This window comes from Ovis canadensis, chromosome 24 (genome assembly GCF_042477335.2).
Source record: "Ovis canadensis isolate MfBH-ARS-UI-01 breed Bighorn chromosome 24, ARS-UI_OviCan_v2, whole genome shotgun sequence".
Taxonomy (NCBI): Eukaryota; Metazoa; Chordata; class Mammalia; order Artiodactyla; family Bovidae; genus Ovis; species Ovis canadensis.
The window spans coordinates 33,502,073-33,520,378 of record NC_091268.1 but is presented as its reverse complement, the minus strand read 5'-3'; the positions used below and the strand labels follow the sequence as shown (position 1 = coordinate 33,520,378).

The 18,306-nt window shown below is 42.6% G+C and overlaps 1 protein-coding gene, 1 long non-coding RNA gene and 1 other non-coding gene across 3 annotated transcripts in view; 1 reads left to right on the top strand and 2 right to left on the bottom strand.

Moving 5' to 3' along the window:
• LOC138429111 (uncharacterized) overlaps window positions 1–18,306 on the top strand; it is a 55,495-nt gene that overhangs the window by 36,541 nt on the left and 648 nt on the right. The gene's annotated exons all lie outside the window — the stretch shown is intronic.
• NPIPB4 (nuclear pore complex interacting protein family member B4) lies at window positions 1,354–18,306 on the bottom strand. The gene is made up of 14 exons (XM_069571430.1): window positions 18,277–18,306; window positions 18,075–18,185; window positions 17,319–17,390; window positions 17,071–17,169; window positions 11,295–11,367; window positions 11,008–11,146; window positions 9,567–9,668; window positions 8,303–8,363; window positions 8,165–8,200; window positions 8,020–8,087; window positions 7,803–7,897; window positions 6,714–6,784; window positions 3,122–3,284; window positions 1,354–1,518 (listed from the first exon to the last, which is right to left on the bottom strand). The coding sequence occupies exons 1-14, from the start codon at window positions 18,304–18,306 to the stop codon at window positions 1,505–1,507; spliced, it is 1,134 nt and encodes a 377-aa protein (XP_069427531.1). The 3' UTR covers window positions 1,354–1,504.
• Window positions 8,963–9,097, bottom strand: LOC138429818 (small nucleolar RNA SNORA70). Its single transcript, XR_011252907.1, has one exon. It is a non-coding gene; the product is annotated as a small nucleolar RNA SNORA70 (small nucleolar RNA).

Genomic DNA, 18,306 nt, shown 5'->3' with positions numbered 1-18,306 from the left:
TCCCCACAAGCTAGACTCTAGGATTTATTGCCAAAAGGAAGCTCTACTCCTGAAAGCTAATCCTTTGGAAACAGCAATCCCAAACAAAACGGGAGGTACAAATCTTTCCAAGTGCGATGATCCCTAGGAAGCTCAGCTTCAGGAAGAACGCAGTATCAGAACTGCAGGAACTGTGATGCCTAGGAATCTTGCCTTTTCTGCCTCCTCCACTCTGGGTCTTTTCACAGAGTGGCTCCAACTCCGGCCCATCATTCCCTACCACATACACTGGACTGGCCCACTCCTTCCTTTTTGCTTCCTCTCGTCTCTGCTTCTCCCTACAGTTGTTCCCCTCTGTCACTTTCTGTCTCTCTCTGGGACTTGACTCTTACCCCTCTCTCTCAATCACTGTTTCTCTCCCTGCTTCTCCCTTCCTCTGTCTCTCTCTGCAGGCCCTCAGGCACGCTGCTCCAGTCCATCTCTATAGAGGCCCACAGGGCACCAATTCTCCCAGTCCTCCTACCCTCACTGGCAAGATTTGGCCCAGGCTCTGCTCATAGTGGGCGAGAATCTGTTTTAGAGACTGCTCACATTGATATTATCTGCTGCCCTAGGGCTTACAGCTATTCCTGGGCAGCCCAGTCACACTTTGGACCTGTTGGTGGCCCAGCCTTGACCCCAGAGCTGCTGGAGGACTGGGTGCCTCTGCCACCTAGAAGGAGGGGGGACCCTGCAGGCTCCAAGGGCTACTGGGGCAGGATGGGTTGGATTGGGGGACTTGAAGGGAGATAGATATTTCTACCCAACACCTTCTTCTTGACACTGATGGGGGTCTCAACCATCACTGCACATTTCTCAATAAAGAGATTGTGGGAGGATTAAGCGAGCTCATGGGACTTAGTAAGGAAACTTTTGCCATTACCCACCCCACTCAGAGCCACCTGGACTTGGGGACAGCTGGCAGGGTGGGGGAAGAAGAGTACAAAGCCTGGATTAAGGCAGGACCCCCACACTGGACTCTCTCAACCACTCCTAGCACTTCCTCCATTCCTCACAATAAGAAATGGCTACTTCGCGGCTACCTGTCTCTCTCATGACCAGACACCCCTGTGACTGACAGGATCCATGTACTCAGTGAGTATTTATAGACTGAATAAACACAACCATCCCTAGGTCTAGACATAGGATGTGTCCAGCACCCTGGAAGGATCTATTGGACCCCCTTGCACTCAACACTACCTCACCGGATGACCCTGCTTCTGCCCCATCACTGTAGGTCCTGCCTGTTTGTGACCTGGGTGTAAATGAATCATACCCTGTGTACACAATGGGTGTAACTCTTGGTCCTCCAGGAAGCAGACACTGACACAGAGATAGAACTGTGGAAGGTTTATTAGGGATGACAATGGGAGAGACAGTAGCAGAAGGGGCAGGGAAACATTCGGGCCAGAATACAGATCTGACACCTTCTTTAAATATAATATTATCATAGTCTGCTTGTCATGGCTCAAGATCCTCTTCAAATTTAAACTGGTACTCCTGTAAGGGAAAGACATTCTGATTTATTTCAATGTAATCTGATTTTTCCCTACACGCATTTTGCCTTCTCTAATACATCTGTGATCTCTGATGAACACTTTATTATGTGGCTACATCTATGACTCTATACGTAATGAAAACCATTCTTGTCAGATCTCTGAATGTATACACTCTCTTATTTTCTTTTTTAACAAGGAGGACATGAATTTTTACAGGGGAGAGAGTGTCGTTGCCTTGTCTTTCAAAGCACAGGTTGCTAAGCTCTAGGCTTCAGGGCTTATATCCTTAGGTTAATTTAATGTATTTTCCAGAATGTCTTTGATGATTCCGTGTGTCAAGATTTTCTTTTAAACTACAAGAGCAGTGAGTGACAAACATGTCTCAGCCAGTCTGCAAAATTCTATATGTATTTGATCTCATCTTTCTCATGATGACATCAGAAATCAATATTATCCCTGTTTTAATGATAAAAAGCTCACACTCTGTCTAGGTCCCACTGAATATTAGGGACTGAACAACAGGTATACAAGCAAAGAATCATGTATAATATACTGTGAGGAAAATGCGGGAGATGCAAAGCTGACAGTCAGGAGTGGGGACTAGAGGATGCAAGGATATGGTGACAAGGGTCCTGCAGGAGTAACCCTGGATCAACCTTGAATTCCCTGGGAAGAGCTTGCCTTATGCTGAAGGCCAAGGCAGGTATTCAGCTCATCTAGATCCTGACTGCATTTTCAAATCATTGGACCAAAACAAAACAAAACAAAACAAAAAACCAGCTTCAGCCACACAAAATATTTTGAAAGAACCAAGTTAAACATCCCTGTTTCCCTGATATCCAGAACCTCCTTTCACCCATAATCAGAACTTCAGAAATTCACTGAAAACAATAATCCTTACGAGACATTATTATCTAAGCGCTTTATGGCAACAATGGCATCTAAAGCGGATAATGCATTGCCAGCACTGTGTCATTTCAACGTACAGCAGCCCTGTGTGCACATCTTACTGCCTTCAGAGTTCCTACCCAAACTGCTTGCCTTGCTGGGAATGGCCTTCCAGTTCCATCTAAGTGACACCACCTCACTTTTACTTTTTCTTCTAAAACATCCTATGTATTCCTGTGTGACTCACGATTCCTCTTTTGTACTCTAGGGCCTTGAACTGGTGCTTCTGTTAAGATGAACACTAGTTCTGGGTCACATAATCATTTATCTCTCTCTCTGTTTCTCTCAGGGAATATTTTAATTCTTGCAATTAGGGATATGTCTTATGTTTCACAAAACCCAACAAGTGGTTTCTGTATGAGGTGAATCTGCAAAACTGGTATTTCTCTCATTCTCTACAAAGCCTCTTTTCTTCTCTGCAAGGAACACCTGATGCCCAGCTCAGTTTGGGTGACCAGCCCATCAGTACATGTGAAGACCAGCCCATCATATGTATGTCCTGAGAAACTTGAGGAATAAATGTTACAATGACCTCAGTCAGGTTTGTCTTTGTATTACAAAGCCATCGGTATACACATCTGCATTGCCTCTAAAAACTCAAAAGAAAAATAGATGAACATGCTTCACAAGTTAGCATACTCTTCAGATCATCTTACCACCTGAAAGATGTGGAGGCATTGGCTGGGGTCCCAGAGGAAGCCAGGGTGGAGGAGGTGGAAGAGGCCCACAGCCCTTGAGTGGTGATAAAGGGCAGCCCATGGGGTATGGCATGCAGGGTGGTCCCTGGAAAGGAAAGAGTCCTCTTGCATCCGTAATGACCTGTAGAACAGAAGTTTAAAATATGTTGATATGACAGACAAAAGCCCCCCAATATTAACAAAAGCCAAGACCCAATGAAGCAGGTGCCAGCACCTGGTATCCTCCCCTCTTCCAGGTTCCAAGAGAGCAGCCTAATGCCAGAGAACTCCACACATCTTTCTGGGTCCTGCTCATAGCATGGGTTAAAAGGGTATAAAACACTGTCAACTCATGCTAATGCCTGCATCTGTTAATTTATAAAGTCAAGGGTGCTGTCTCAGAGGATGAACAGAGGAAATACCAAAGTGATAAAGTAGCATATTCCTGAGAGGAAGGCCTCCATGTGCAGAAGAACCCTCCACTGCTCCTTCGCTACCACCAAAGAAACTTGATGTTTGTACACTAAGAACAGAGAGAGTGAAAGGAAAAGAAAAGCCCATTCTCTGCACATGGAATCATAGCTACTCCTGGGAAAAGCTCTGCCTGCAAGATCATGCCCACATCCTCTGTGCTTCCTTAATGACAAAGGAGACCCAATCTCCTTGGAGGCACTGTCCATGGGCACAAAGATGTCTAGGGAGATGGGGATTCCTGGAGTCCTGCAGGGGAGCCGTGCATCTGCTTTAAGATTTCAGGGAATCCTAAACCTATAAACAGACAGGCCCAGTTTCATTTATCTTAATACACAGGAAATTCCGCACTTTACCCTATGGGATGCAGATTAAATGCATACTATGGAAAAAAAAAGAGTTGAGCACTCTAAATAACAGAACTAAGTCAAATGTGTTTTGATTTCAGGTATATAAATCCTGTGATGTAAGATGAGAGAGGTATCAGCGATAACAGCTTAAATGACACAACACAACCTGCTTACATGAACACAATCTAAGGACTTGTTGGAAATCACCCAAGCAGGTTATTATTGACCTTCTACTCTTCACTACTCTGTTTAGTGTACATGTTCCACTAAAAATATAATATTTCTGAAAATCGAGATTTTTAAAGCTAGGTGTCACTAGAAGGATTTTGTTTAGCATATTTTCCAACAGAGATGGGATAGCAATGAATTACGAAATTTATATTACCCAAGCAAGTTATGACCAACCTGGATAGCATATTAAAAAGCAGAGACATTATTTTGCCAACAAAGTTCCATCTAGTCAAGGCTATGGTTTTTCCAGTAGTCATGTATGGATGTGAGAGCAAGACTGTGAAGAAAGCTGAGCACCGAAGAATTGATGCTTTTGAACTGTGTTGGAGAAGACTCTTGAGAGTCCCTTGGACTGCAAGAAGATCCAACCAGTCCATCCTAAAGGAGATCAGTCCTGTGTGTTCATTGGAAGGTCTGATGTTGAAGCTGAAACTCCAGTACTTTGGCCACCCACATGTGAAGAGTTAACTCATTGGAAAAGACCCTAATGCTGAGAAGGTTGGGGGCAAGAGGAGAAGGGGATGACAGAGGATGAGATGGCTGTATGGCATCATTGACTCGATGGACATGGGTTTGGGTAAACTCCGGGAGTTGGTGATGGACAGGGAGGCCTGGCGTGCTGCGATTCATGTGGTCACAAAGAGCTGGACGCGACTGAGTGACTGAACTGAACTGAAGTACATTCAATTTTCACAAAACACGCAAAGGTACAAAATAGCAACAGTAATACTCACATTTCAGTAATCTAGTAACATTCCCAAATAAAGGAGATCAGGAGGGAGTCAACTGTGCCAGGAGACTTAAGTATGGAGCTATCTGTCATCCTCCTTACATTATTTCCAGGAACACACAGTGGGGAGGCCTCAGGAACACACAGTAGAAAGTTGGGCAGGCCTCAGCCTCTAAGCACTTATGGTTCTGGTTGTTGTTGTTGAGTCCCTCAGTTGTGTCTGACACCTTGGGACACCATGGACTGCAGCACACCATGCTTCCCTGTCCTACACTACCCCCTAGAGTTTGCTCAAACTCATGTCTATTGAGTCAATATTGCCATCCAACCATCTCATCCTCTGTCACCCCCTTCTCCTCCCACCGTCAATCTTTCCCACCATCAGGGTCTTTTCCAATGAGTTGACTCTTCTCATCAGGTGGCCAAAGTACTGGAGCTTCATCTTCAGCCTCAGTCTTCCAATGAATATTCAGAGTTGAGTTCCTTTAAGATTGACTGGTTTGATCTCTTTGCTGTCCAAGGGACTCTCAAAGTCTTCTCTAGCACCACAGTTCAAAAGCATCAATTCTTTGGCAATCAGCCTCCTTTATGTCCAACTTTCACATCCAGTACGTGACTACTGGAAAAACAATACTTTGACTATACGGACCTTTCTTGGCAAAGTAATGTCTCTGCTTTTTAATACACTGTCTAGATTTGTCTTAACTTTTCTTCCAAGGAGCAGGCATTTTAATTTCACAGCTGCAGCCACCATCTGCAGTGATTCTAGAGCCCACTGGGCCATGCTCAGTAAATCTTTAATCCAATTTTCTGCTGATGGGTGAGATTGCGCTCCCTCTCTCTAGTTTGGCCTTTAACCAGCAGACTGGGTGAGTTTCATCCAGTTTTCACATCTACAACTGGGTGTTGTTTCTGCTTTGGCTCAGCCACTTCATTCCTCCTGGAGCTATTTCTCCACTCTTCTCCAGTAGCATATTGGGCAAATACCCACCTGGGAGGTTCATCTTTCAGTGTCATATATTTTTGCCTTTTTTATACCGTTTATGGGTTTCTCAAGGCAAGAGTGCTGAAGTGGTTTGCCATTCCCTTCTCCAGTGGACCATGTTTTGTCAGAACTCTCCACCATGACCCATCCATCTTGGATGGCCTTCCACCGCATGATTCATAGTTTCACTGAGTTACACAAGGCTATGATCCATTTGATCATTTTGGTTAGTTTTCTGTGATTGTGGTTTTCATTCTGTCTGCCCTCTGATGGATGTGGATAAGAGACTTGTGCAAGCTTCCTGGTGGGAAGGACTGTCTGTGGGGAAAACTGAGTCTTGTTCTGGTTGGCAGGGCCATGCTCAGTAAACCTTTAACTAATTTTCTGCTCATGGGTGGGGTTGTGCTCTCTCCCTCTATAGTTTGGCCTGAGGAGGCCCAGTCCTATGGTCTGTAGTCTCTAAAGAAGGGCTATAGTCTCTGTGGTAAGCCTAATGGCAACCTCCTCTAGGAGGACTTATGCCAACATGCCATGCTTCTTAGGAATGCTGCTGTCAGTGCCCCTGACCTCATGACAGACCATTGTCAACCCATGCTTATGCTGGTTCTGGGGGTGATACCAAATGTGACTAGCTGAAAACAGAAGCCTGTAGATTCTTGGGGAGGAGTTTGCTTTCCCAAGTAAAAATGACATGGTAGATATAGCACAATCAACCATACAATCTAGAGATGAAGTCAAGAAAGGGTGTTGTATAAAAAGAAGTTTCCAGAAATAGTCACAACCATAAATGACCACAGCATTTACCTGGCCTTTTTGTACATCCATAGTAGGGAAAGAATTGTTGTTTCTCATGGGCGCCATGCCAGGTCCTGTATCTGATAAAGGAGAAGTGATTGGAGGTTTATTCCAATTTGGAAAAATATCCTACATGCCTTCTTCCACCACCTTATACTCTTTCCCACTCTCAGGTCCATTACCAGAGGCCAAGGGTTTCTCCCATGCTGCAAGTGATCCCCATGAGCGGAGCAAGACCCTGACTTTTGAGGAAGACCACAGGGCCAGAATTCATGTATTTTCATAAGTCATCAACCAACTGTGGACAGGTCTCAACTAGCTCGAAATCAACACTGAAGCAACCATTTCCCAATATATGGCAGAAGAAATCCCAATTTAATCTTAGATTAGAAACTGAAATGAGAATATCCTTGGATAGGTAGAATATCAACAAACCCTCAACATGAAGAACAGGAGTTCTTTTTTTGGGCCACAGGGGGATTTTTCAAATTTCCTGTCTCTGTATAAGTTGTCTTCTATATGTGACCAGGTATTATATAAATATTCATAAAGGGAAATAGACTAATTTTATAGTAATGAGAAAAGGAAAGCTATGGAGATTCATCAGTGAAAGCGTCATGTCATGGCGATGATGTTAGAGGAGCAAAATTACACAGAACTTTAATTTTTGAGTGGAATACCTAACCCATTGTAAGATAATAAAGCAAATAAAGGAATCTCCAAAACCAGTAAATAAATGCCCATTTTGCTAATAAAAATAATAAATTCTCTCCCATATTTTCAAGGTGGGGAAGCAAGCTTGCCCTCCAAGGTCTCTCTTTAGTTAGAGGAACCAAGGTTGGGGGCTAAGGGGATGGGGAGGGTCCTCAGTAAGTGGTGGGTCCTGAGCTCCACCAATCACAGGGCACAGGCCCAGAAAGTCATTCTGACTGAGGAATCTGAGGAAAACATCTATCACTCCTTGAGACAACTTCTTGTCTTCAGTAAGCACTGGTTATTGTTCCCAGGCAACACGATCATCATTCATAGGAGAAAGAATGCCATGCTGCGGTTTTGCAGGAGAAGTTAAGTTGTTGCACTTGGCAATGTGCTCCCTACCTCTCCCTGGGGGTTTCTGTGTCTCAGGTCTTCCCAGCACCGGATTCGGCATCCCGTATTTCTGTTGCAGCCCTTGTTTTTCAGTTATTGCCAATCTTGAATATAGAAAAAAAATAGACTTCAGTGAGAATTCCAACACCAGTCCTTGACTAGACACTAATGGCTTAGCCCTAATACCTCAAAGACACCCTTAGAAACTGTACAGGAAATCCCATACTTGTGTCTCAAGTAGGCGGCTTCCTTGCTCTGCTCTGCCATCTCTCTCTCCAAAATCCGACCCTTGATCTGTGGGAGGAAAAGCACACCCAAGTTCAGTTGTGGCAATGACAACATGAAGGAGAGAAAGAAAGAAAAACACTTACCCAGTTGTCCTGAGACTTCTTCTCAAGAAGAGAAATCTGAAAAAGGCAACACATCAATAAATCCCCCAGGACTAGGAATTCTAAGGACCCCTCTCCCGCAGCCTGAGGTGCTCAGCAACTCGGGTGGAGGCAGGTCACCTGGTGTCTGAAGCTGAACTCCTGCTGCTGCAGTTCTTCTCGCATTTGTTCAGTTTGTTGCCTGTGAGTTATAATACAATTGTTTTCATCACATTAAGCTTAACACTGAGCATGATTTTAATACTTTCCCAAGTTCCTGTTATCCTCATCTCTATCTCCAAATACAACTGATGAATACATAGAAAGCACTTTTCACATGATTATGAAGTGACAGTAAGAGCAAACCTACTGTTTTTTTTTTTTTGACAGGAAATAGCATTTATTGGTGAGCATGATTAATGAGGGGACAGCGCTGATGCTCATGAGTGCAGGGCCCGCCATTTGTCCAGGGGACCACGATTAGGGATGTATTTGACCCCACAGCCATCTGGGATGAGTCGCTTTTCTGCCACCATGTTCTCAAATTCATCCGCGTTGAATTTGGTAAATCCCCACTTCTTAGAGATGTGGATCTTCTGGCGGCCAGGGAACTTGAACTTGGCCCGGCGGAGGGCTTCAATCACATGTTCCTTGTTCTGCAGCTTGGTGCGGATGGACATTATGACCTGGCCAATGTGGACCCTGGCCACTGTGCCCTGAGGCTTTCCAAAGGCACCGCGCATACCTGTCTGGAGTCTAGATTGGGAAACAGCAGGCCAGTCATGAATGCCCACTAGGAAGAGTTGTCTCCAAGGTCCCTTAGGGCAGCCTGTACAGGCAACAGGTTGCATACATTACCAAGGAGCCTGCTATTTGCAGCCATTGCACACTGGGCCCCCATGGGGAAAAGAGCACAGTCGGCTTAATTGGCTGCAAAAAACCTACTGTTAACATTCTTCTCTTATTTATTATTTTAAATAATGCCCACAGGGTTCTGAGTTGATATAATTCCCATACACTGCCAAAATTTCTCTAATTTATTGTGTGATGAGTGACTGATCCTAAAGCTTTTATTCTCTTTTTACTTATATTCTTACCATACTTTCCAGGGTTACCAAAACTAGGTCTATTAGTGACACTACTATATTAGTGGATGCAGTTCTTAACGTTCATCCTCAAGTAACTTCAACTAAGTTTCCATACAGTCTGGCCAGCTTTGGGGATCAGTATATTTTTAGTGACTTAAATTGTTTGTTCTTTGTAATACTTATCTTTTCCCCATACATTCTCTATGTATATTTCTTCTGAACTTTTGGGCTAATTGGTGCCAAACATTGTACACAAGTGAAAATCAAAAACTCAAAAGCAATTTCATGAACCACTGGTATTTAGTATTTAACCTTACTTGTAACTGTGTGCTTCTGCTGAAACTAATTTCAAATTTTCCTCTGCAGCTGATAGCTGATTCTCCCTTTCCATCCACTCACATTGTTTCTTTCTCAGTTTCCTAAGATGGAAAAAGATACATACATTGTCTAGTAGCCAGTGTGAAATTCGGACTTCCTTATCTCCCAGAATTCTGAAGGTCTAGCTTCAAATGTTCCTCCCCACCTCCCCATCTGTGTGTAGATTGACAACGTAATCCAACGAATGAACTGAGGTCCCCCATTGAGGACTAAAGAAAAACCAAATTTTGACCTGCTAGCAAGTCTCTCTGCAATCTAAGTTTCTCTTTACTGTTCTTTACTCCTATTCATTCATCATAAAGTCTCATAAAAATCTACTTGGTGCCCTCTCAGGGTCAATCTTGCATTTGAGATGGTAAAGACTCAATTTACTTCAATGTGGAAAATGATGCCTGACCCAAGTAAACACATTATGAGGAAGCAGGGGATCATAATTAGTTTTATGCCTCCATGGGAAGCCCTGATTCTTCATCCAGGCTGTGTATTGATGGAGACAATCAGCCAAAGAGAGTCTTCCACAATATGGCTTCATTAACACTCTCCAATAACTATCCAAAATTTCTATGGTTCACGAGTGGAATCCCTACCTCTTTTTCTAAGGAAAAAAAAAAAAATCCAAAAAAAAAAAGATCCAAGAAAAAAAAAGCAAATCTTAGCGCTGTGTTAAAATGATGTGGACTGTCACACAGTCAGGGTGTCATCTCCAGGAGACAGATTTTAGATGGAAAACTAACAGCTCCAGGGTATTAACCTATTGTCACAAGACGAAGTCATTGATATTGAGAACAGTAAAGGTCAATGGCTTAACAAAGGATGATGTGCTGTGTTTTATCAGATTATTTTGTTCATGGTTCCAGTTCAAATGGTTTCAATCTGATACTTTTCTATGGGATCATATGCAAAATTCAAAAATTCTAGAAACAAGGATAAAAACACTAAGGAGAAAATGGTACCTGCATTTCTGTCTGGCCTCCCAGGCAATCTTTAAGCAAATGCTTTAGACTGGCTGTACTGTAGTGGTTGTATGGTAAGCTATTGAGTGCAGAATAAAGTGTGACTTGACAGAGGGTTGGGAGAACCAGACAATGTGCTGGGACTGAAACTTAAAGGACAGTGTAAACAGAACCAGAAGGGATCCAGGTATTAATTTAATTGATACTGGGACAATGCCTCTACTACCCAAGGAAACTATAAGAAAGAATGTGTGATGATCACTTAGAACAGAAAGAAAAATGTGGATTATGGAAATCAAGGTAGGATGAATGTGTTGCATGAATTTGACAAAAATACCCTGGAACCTATTCTAAAAGAAATATGATTATCTACATCAGTTGACACATTCATTTATATAATAGTATTTGGAACATATGAACATCTTACTCTTCGGCAGCCATTTTTCTTTGTTCATATAATTCAACAAGGAAGGCTTCCTTTCTCTTCAGCAGTTTTAATTCCACTTCCTTCTCTGCTTTCACAGACCTCAGTGCATCACAGATGTCTTTCAGGTTCTTTTCACCTTCTGTAAGGAAGGCATTTTCTTTGGGTGAGAAGTTGTTTGGGGTGGGGAGAAAAGTGAGGAAGAACCCTGAAGGCAAGAAGAATTCTGTGCCTTCCCCCAGCAAACTTATTTCCATTATGTGGGGCCTTCCTCCCAAAAAGCAACATACCTACATGTTGACAGTTTTTGTTCCTCAAGGCTTTCAGCTCTGAATCCTCAAATTCAGCATTGGCATGTTGTAACTTTAAACAGACATGAAAAAAGAAAAACAAAAAAAACTCAAGAAGTAATGATCCACAACAATGTGAGTATACTTAACACAGGAGGGTTGTGCACTTAAAAGGGTTAACATGGTTCATTTGATTTATGTGCATTACAACACAATCAAAAACTGGTAAGGAAGGTATGGAAGTAAGATGGCAGAAGAGAAGGGCCTTGATGTCACCTCCTCTCACAAAAACATCAGAATCAAAACTAATTGCTGAATAACCATAGACAAAAATGACTGGAACTTAGCCAAAACAAAACAAAACAAAACAAAAAAAACACCTACATCCAAAGACAAAGAAGAAGCCACAAGAAGACAGCATCAAGGCTGTAACTGCAAAATAATCAAGTCCTATACCCGCCAGATGCCTGCCTGCCTGCATGCATGCTCAGTCATGTCCGACTCTTTGCAACTCCATGTGTGGTAGCCCACCAAGCCCCTCTGTCCATGGAATTTTCCAGACAAGAAGACAGGAGTGGATTGCTGTTTCCTTCTCCAGGGGATCTTCCTGACCCAGGAATTGAACCTGCATCTCTTGTGTCTCCTGCATTGGCAGGCAGATTCTTTACCAACTGAGCCACTGGGGTGGGTGACCCTCAATCTGGAAAATAATTATATCACAGATGTTCTCCCACAGCAGTGACAGTTCTGAGACCCACATCAGTCTCCCCAGCCTGGGGATCTGTCACTGGGATGAGGAACCCCTGGAGCATTTGGCTTAGAATGTCAGTGAGGCTTGATCACAGAAATGCCATAGGACTAGGGGAAAGAGACACTCCACACTTGGAAGGTGCAATCAAGGTCTCATGAGCAACAGGACCCAGGGAAGAAGCAATGACTTCATAGGAGCCTGGGCCAGACCTACCTGCTGGTCTTAGAGGGGGCTGTAGAAGGCAGAGGCAGCTGTGGTTCACTATAGGGACAAGGATACCGGTGATGGAAGTACTGTGAAATATTCACTGACATCAGCTCTCCTGGAGGCTGCCCTTTTGTCACCCAGACCTGGCCCCACTCAAGAGACTGTAGGCTCCAGTGTTGGGATGCCTCAGGCCAAACAATCAGCAGGGTAGGAACACAGCCCCAGTCATCAACAGGCAGGCTGCCTAAAACCTATCTGAGCCCAGAGCTATCTCTAAACATAATCCTTACCTTGGCACTGCATGCCAAAGGAACAGGACCCAGCTCCACCTACCAGTGGATAGGCACAAGGCACTCCTACCATGAGGCCTGCATAAGCCTCTAGACCAGCCTCACCCAAAAGAAGGCAGATTCCTACAGGAAGAAGCAAGAGGAAGTATAACCCTGCAACCTGTGGAAAAAAGGCCACAAACACAAAATGTCAGATGACAAAACGAGAAGCAGAAGAATATGTTCCAGACAAAGGAATAAGGTAAAACCACAGATGAACAACTAAGTGAAGTGGAGGTGAGTAGTCTATCCAAAAAAGAATTCAGAGTAATGATAGTAAACATGATCTAAGATCTCAGAAAAATAATGGAAGCACAGACCTAGAAGATACAAGAAATGTTTAACAAAGAGCTAAAAGAAAGAACAGACAAGAGTGCGGGAGGATACAATAACTGAAATGAAAAATACAGTAGACAGAATCAATAGCAGAATAAACAATGCAGTAGGGTGGACAAGTAAGCAGCTAGAAGACAGAATGTTGGAAATTACTACCATGAAACACAGTAAAAGGGCAAAAAAGAAAAGAAATGAACGCAGTCTAAGAGACATCTGGGGCAACATTAAAAGCACCAACATTTGCATTATGGGGAAGAGAGAGAACAGAGAGGGAAAGAGCCTGAGAAAATACTTGAACAGATAGTAGCTGAAAACTTTCCTAACATGGGAAAGCAAATAGTCACCCACATTCAGGAAGTTCACAGAGTACCACAGAGGGTAAACTCAAGGAAGAATAAACAGAGGCACATATTAATCAAACTAACTAACCCTAACCCTAGCCCTAACCACCAAACCAGCTTTAACACAGCAATGCCAAAGAATGTTCAAACTACTGCACAACTGCACTCATCTCACATGCTAGTAAAGTAACACTCAAAATCCTCCAAGCCAGGCTTCAGCAATACGTGAACCGTGAACTTCCAGAGGTTCAAACTGGTTTTAAGAAAGGCAGAGGCCAGAGGTCAAATTGCCAACATCCGCTGGATCATGGAAAAGCAAGAGAGTTCCAGAAAAACATCTGCTGCTGCTGCTGCTGCTGCTGTTGCTAAGTTGCTTCAGTCATGTCCGACTCTATGTGACCCCACAGACGGCAGCCCACCAGCCTCCTCCGTCCATGGGATTTTCCAGGCAAGAGTACTGGAGTGGGGTGCCATTGCCTTCTCCAAGAAAAACATCTATTTCTCCTTTATTCACTATGCCAAAGCCTTTGACGGTGTGGATCACAATAAACTGTGGAAAATTCTGAGAGAGATGGGAATACCACACCACCTGACATGCTTCTTGAGAAACCTATATGCAGGTCAGGAAGCAAAAGTTAGAACTGGACATGGAACAACAGACTGGTTCCAAATAGGAAAAGAAGTACATCAAGGCTGTATATTGTCACCCTGCTTTTTTAACTTCTATGCAGAGTACATCATGAGAAATGCTGGGCTGGAAGAAGCACAAGCTGGAATCAAGACTGCCGGGAGAAATATCAATAACCTTTGATATGCAGATGACACCACCCTATGGCAGAAAGTGAAGAAGAACTCAAAAGCCTCTTGATGAAAGTAAAAGGGCAGAGTGAAAAAGTTGGCTTAAAGCTCAACATTCAGAAAACGAAGATCATGGCACTTGGTCCCATCACTTCATGGGAAATAGATGGGAAAACAGTAGAAACAGTGTCAGACTTTATTTTTCTGGGCTCCAAAATCACTGCAGATGGTGACTGCAGCCATGAAATTAAAAAAAGCTTACTCCTTGGAAGGAAAGTTATGACCAACCTAGATAGCATATTCAAAAGCAGAGACATTACTTTGCCAACAAAGCTCCATCTAACAAGGCTATGGTTTTTCCAGTGGTCATGTATGGATGTGAGAGTTGGACTGTGAAGAAAGCTGAGAGCTGAAGAATTTATGCTTTTGAACTGTGGTGTTGGAGAATACTTTGAGAGTCCCTTGGACTGCAAGGAGATTCAAGCAGTCCATTCTAAAGGAGATCAGTCCTGGTGTTCTTTGGAAGGACTGATGCTAAAGAGTTGACTCATTGGAAAAGACTCTGATGCTGGGAGGGATTGGGGGCAGGAGGAGAAGGGAAGGACAGAGGATGAGAAGGCTGGATGGCATCACCGACTCGATGGACATGAGTTTGGGTGAACCCTGGAGTTGGTGATGGACAGGGAGGCCTGGCGTGCTGCAGTTCATGGGGTCACAAAAGTTGGACATGACTGAGTGACTGAACTGACTGAACTAAAGGAGACAAAACAATTGCATTCCAAAAACTGTAGAATGCTGATGAAAGAAATCAAAGATGACAGAAACAAATGGAAAGATATACCATGTTTTCAGATTGGAAGAATCAATATTGTCAAAATGACCATACCACCCAAGAATCAATGCAATCCTTGTCAAATTATCCATGGCATTTTTTTTGAAGACCAGAGGAGAAAGCAAAGAGGAACTAAACCGCCTTTTGATGAAAGTGAAAGAAACAAGTGAAAACCTGGCTTAAAACTCAGCATTCAAAAATCAAAGATCATGCATCCAATCCCATCACTTTCTGGCAACTAGTGGGGAAATAAAGGAAACAGTGACAGAATTTATTTTCTTGGTCTCCAGAATCACTGCAGATGGTGACTGCAGTCATGAAATTAAAAGACGCTTGCTCCTTGGAAGAAAAGCTACAATAAACCTAGACAGCATATTAAAAAGCAGAGACATTATTTTGCCAACAAAGGTTCATCTAGTCAAAGCTGTGGTTTTTCCCGTAGTTGTGTATGGATATGAGAGTTGGACGATAAAGAAAGCTCAGCGCCGAACATTGATGCTTTTGAACTGTGGTGTTGGAGAAGACTCTTGAGAGTTCCTTGGACTGCAAGGAAATCAAACCAGTCAGTCCTAAAGGAAATCAGTCCTGAATATTCATTGGAAGGATTGATGTTGAAACTGATGCTCCAATTCTCTGGCCACCTGTTGTGAAGAACTGCCTCATTAGAAGAGATGCTGATGCTGGGAAAGATTGAAGGAAGGAGACGGGGACAACAGAGGATGGGATGGTTGGATGGCATCACCGACTCAATGGATATGAGTTTGAGCAAGCTCCGGGAGTTGGTGATGGACAGGGAGGCCTGGCATGCTGCAGTCCATGGGGTCGCAAAGAATCTGACACGACTGAGCGACTGAACTGAATGGAACTGACAGGGTCTAGTGAAATCTTACAGCTCACAAGGAGAAAGAAACAGCATTGTAAAAGTTAAACCAGAGCTGTCTTTTTGCATACAAAGAGATGATGTTATTGTTTTGCTGCCTGGGATTATAAACTGGAGCCCCAGACTGCAATTTGAAGTCTCAGTCTTGGGGTGGAGCACCTCCTAGGATCATTTCCCAGTGGGGACTTCAGATTGTGGGGCTTCCCAGATGGCATTAGTGGTAAAGAACCCACCTGCCAATAGTAAGTGAGTGAAAGTCGCTCAGTCGTGTCTGACTGTTTGTGACCCCATGGACTATACAGTCCATGGAATTCTCCAGGCCAGAATGCTGGAGTGGGTAGCCTTTCCCTTCTCCAGGGGATCTTCCCAATCCAAGGATCAAACCTTTACAGCCAGGTCTCCCACACTGCAGGCAGATTCTTTACCAGCGGAGTCACAAGGAAGATGAAAACATGTGGGTTCTATCCTCAGGTTGAGAATCCCTTGGACAGAGGAGCCTGGTAGGCTACAGTCCATGGAATCTCAAGGAGTCAGACATGACTGATGCAGCTTAGCATGCACACTCACACTTCAAATTGATATTAATGAAGGACTTTCCAATGCCGTTCAAGTCTGGATGTAGGTCAGTCCAATTTGGTGATGTATGTGCTATTACTTTTCTCTGTTGTTTCTATTTATTATCTTTTAATGACTATATTGAAATTAGGTAAAATAATCTTCTACATAAAATTGAAACTTTATTTGTGTATAATGAGTGGTTTATTTTGTTTGAATCCATTGAACTTAAAATCAAAGTAAAAACTTATGGCAAAACATGCCATTTGCAGCAACATGGATGGACCTAGAGATTATCAAACTAAATGAGTTAAGTCAGACAGAGAAAGACAAATATATGGTATCACTTATATGTAGAATCTCAAAGAATGATACATATAAACTTATTTATAAGCCAGAGACAGATTCACAGACATAGAAAACAAACTTATGGTTACAAAGAAGAATGGCAGGGGGATTAATTAGGAATTTAAGATTAAATATATACACACTGCTTCATTTCAAATAGATAATGAGCAAGGATCTACTGTATAGCATGGGGAAATATACTCAATATTCTGTAATAACCTATATGGGAAAAAATCTGAAAAAAGGATACATGTACATGTATAACCAAATCATTCTGCTGTACATCTGGAACTAACACAACATTTTAAGTCAACTAAATTCCAATATAGAATTTTAAAAAAATTGAAAAGACTTTTCAGTTTTCTGAATTAAACAGTCTATGGGAGTAAAATTTGTTACCTGATTCTTCTCAGTGTTGAGCTGAACATTCTGTTCACGCAGTTGTTCAGGTTTCACTTCCACTTCATTGACACAAGCTTCATTAAAGGCACTTTCAAACTGAAGCAAAACATTCTCATCAATGACTTAATTCCCAAGAAAAACAATTCCAAGCAGATATCATTTTAATCTTCTAAGACGTGAAAATTTGTTCGTTGTAAAAGCTAACATATACAGTGGAAATCCTGCAGCAAATATAGGTAGTTTACCTCTGAAATTCCTGAGGTGTTTGCTAAATTAGCATCTTTCATGTTCTCTGCAGAATTTTCTTTTTCCAGTATCTGCACATAAGATAGAAACAAAAAAGGTACTGAGATTCCAATGGACACACTCAGTGATATGCTGAAAAGTGGTAATGTCAAACAAGCATATCCCAGGGTGATCCCTAAGTTTCATGTGATAGTAGATCCAGAGTGGGCCCAGGAAAAATGTCAAGCCCATAAAGGAATGCAGAACACAAAGAAAGCCATTAAGGCACAAGTATTTCATAGCTTTATAAAATATCTTGCTCACTGAATAATAATAGAGATGAGCAGATGACAAGGGTGGAAAATTGTCCATTTCAAACAGCTCATCAGTGGGTGTTCTTGATGGAAAATAAAGAAAACTTTCCCAAATTCACATTGAAAATTCTTTGTTCAGCATAAAGAAGGGTAGGGCCCATACAACTTGGCTAGATATCTTCCTTCACCTCTCATGTATTTCCTGGGATTGTCCATGTGAAGGCAGTGCCAAATAGTGAGAAAACTCAGAAAATAAAAAAAATTTCCTAGTCTCTTAAACTGGAAAAGTCATGGAGATATGAGTATGTGATATTCCAGGTCACTGTTCAGAAGGAGGTTCAGCTCTCAAACACCCACAATCTATGGTGGTGAACAGTAAGATGAGATGGAGCCCTCAATTCACCCAATGCACAGAAAGCCTCAAAAGTCTAACTGTGATGAAATTAGCATCCAAATTCTTACCAAGTTCAGTGTCTTGACATTCTGACCCCTCACAGATTGCAACCTAGCACGAGAACTTTGAAGGAGGTCATTCAGAAATTCATTAACCCTCTCAATTGTTTTGATGTTATCCTTTAACAAAACAAATTGAATCAATAATAATAACTCATTACTTTTACTTCTGTTTTCAGAATGTAATACCAGGTAGAGACAGGATTTTTACCTTAAATTTTAGTGCTTCATGAGAACACAT

Bases quoted from the DNA above. Each gene is read 5' to 3' on its own strand.
- NPIPB4 (XM_069571430.1), bottom strand. From the start codon at position 18,306: ATGTGTTCTCATGAAGCACTAAAATTTAAG. The intron at 17,391-18,074 runs GTAAGAATTTGG...TCTTATGTGCAG, and splicing joins ATGTCAAGACACTGAACTTG to ATACTGGAAAAAGAAAATTC. The intron at 3,285-6,713 runs GTAAATGCTGTG...TCTGTTCTACAG, and splicing joins TGGATGTACAAAAAGGCCAG to GTCATTACGGATGCAAGAGG.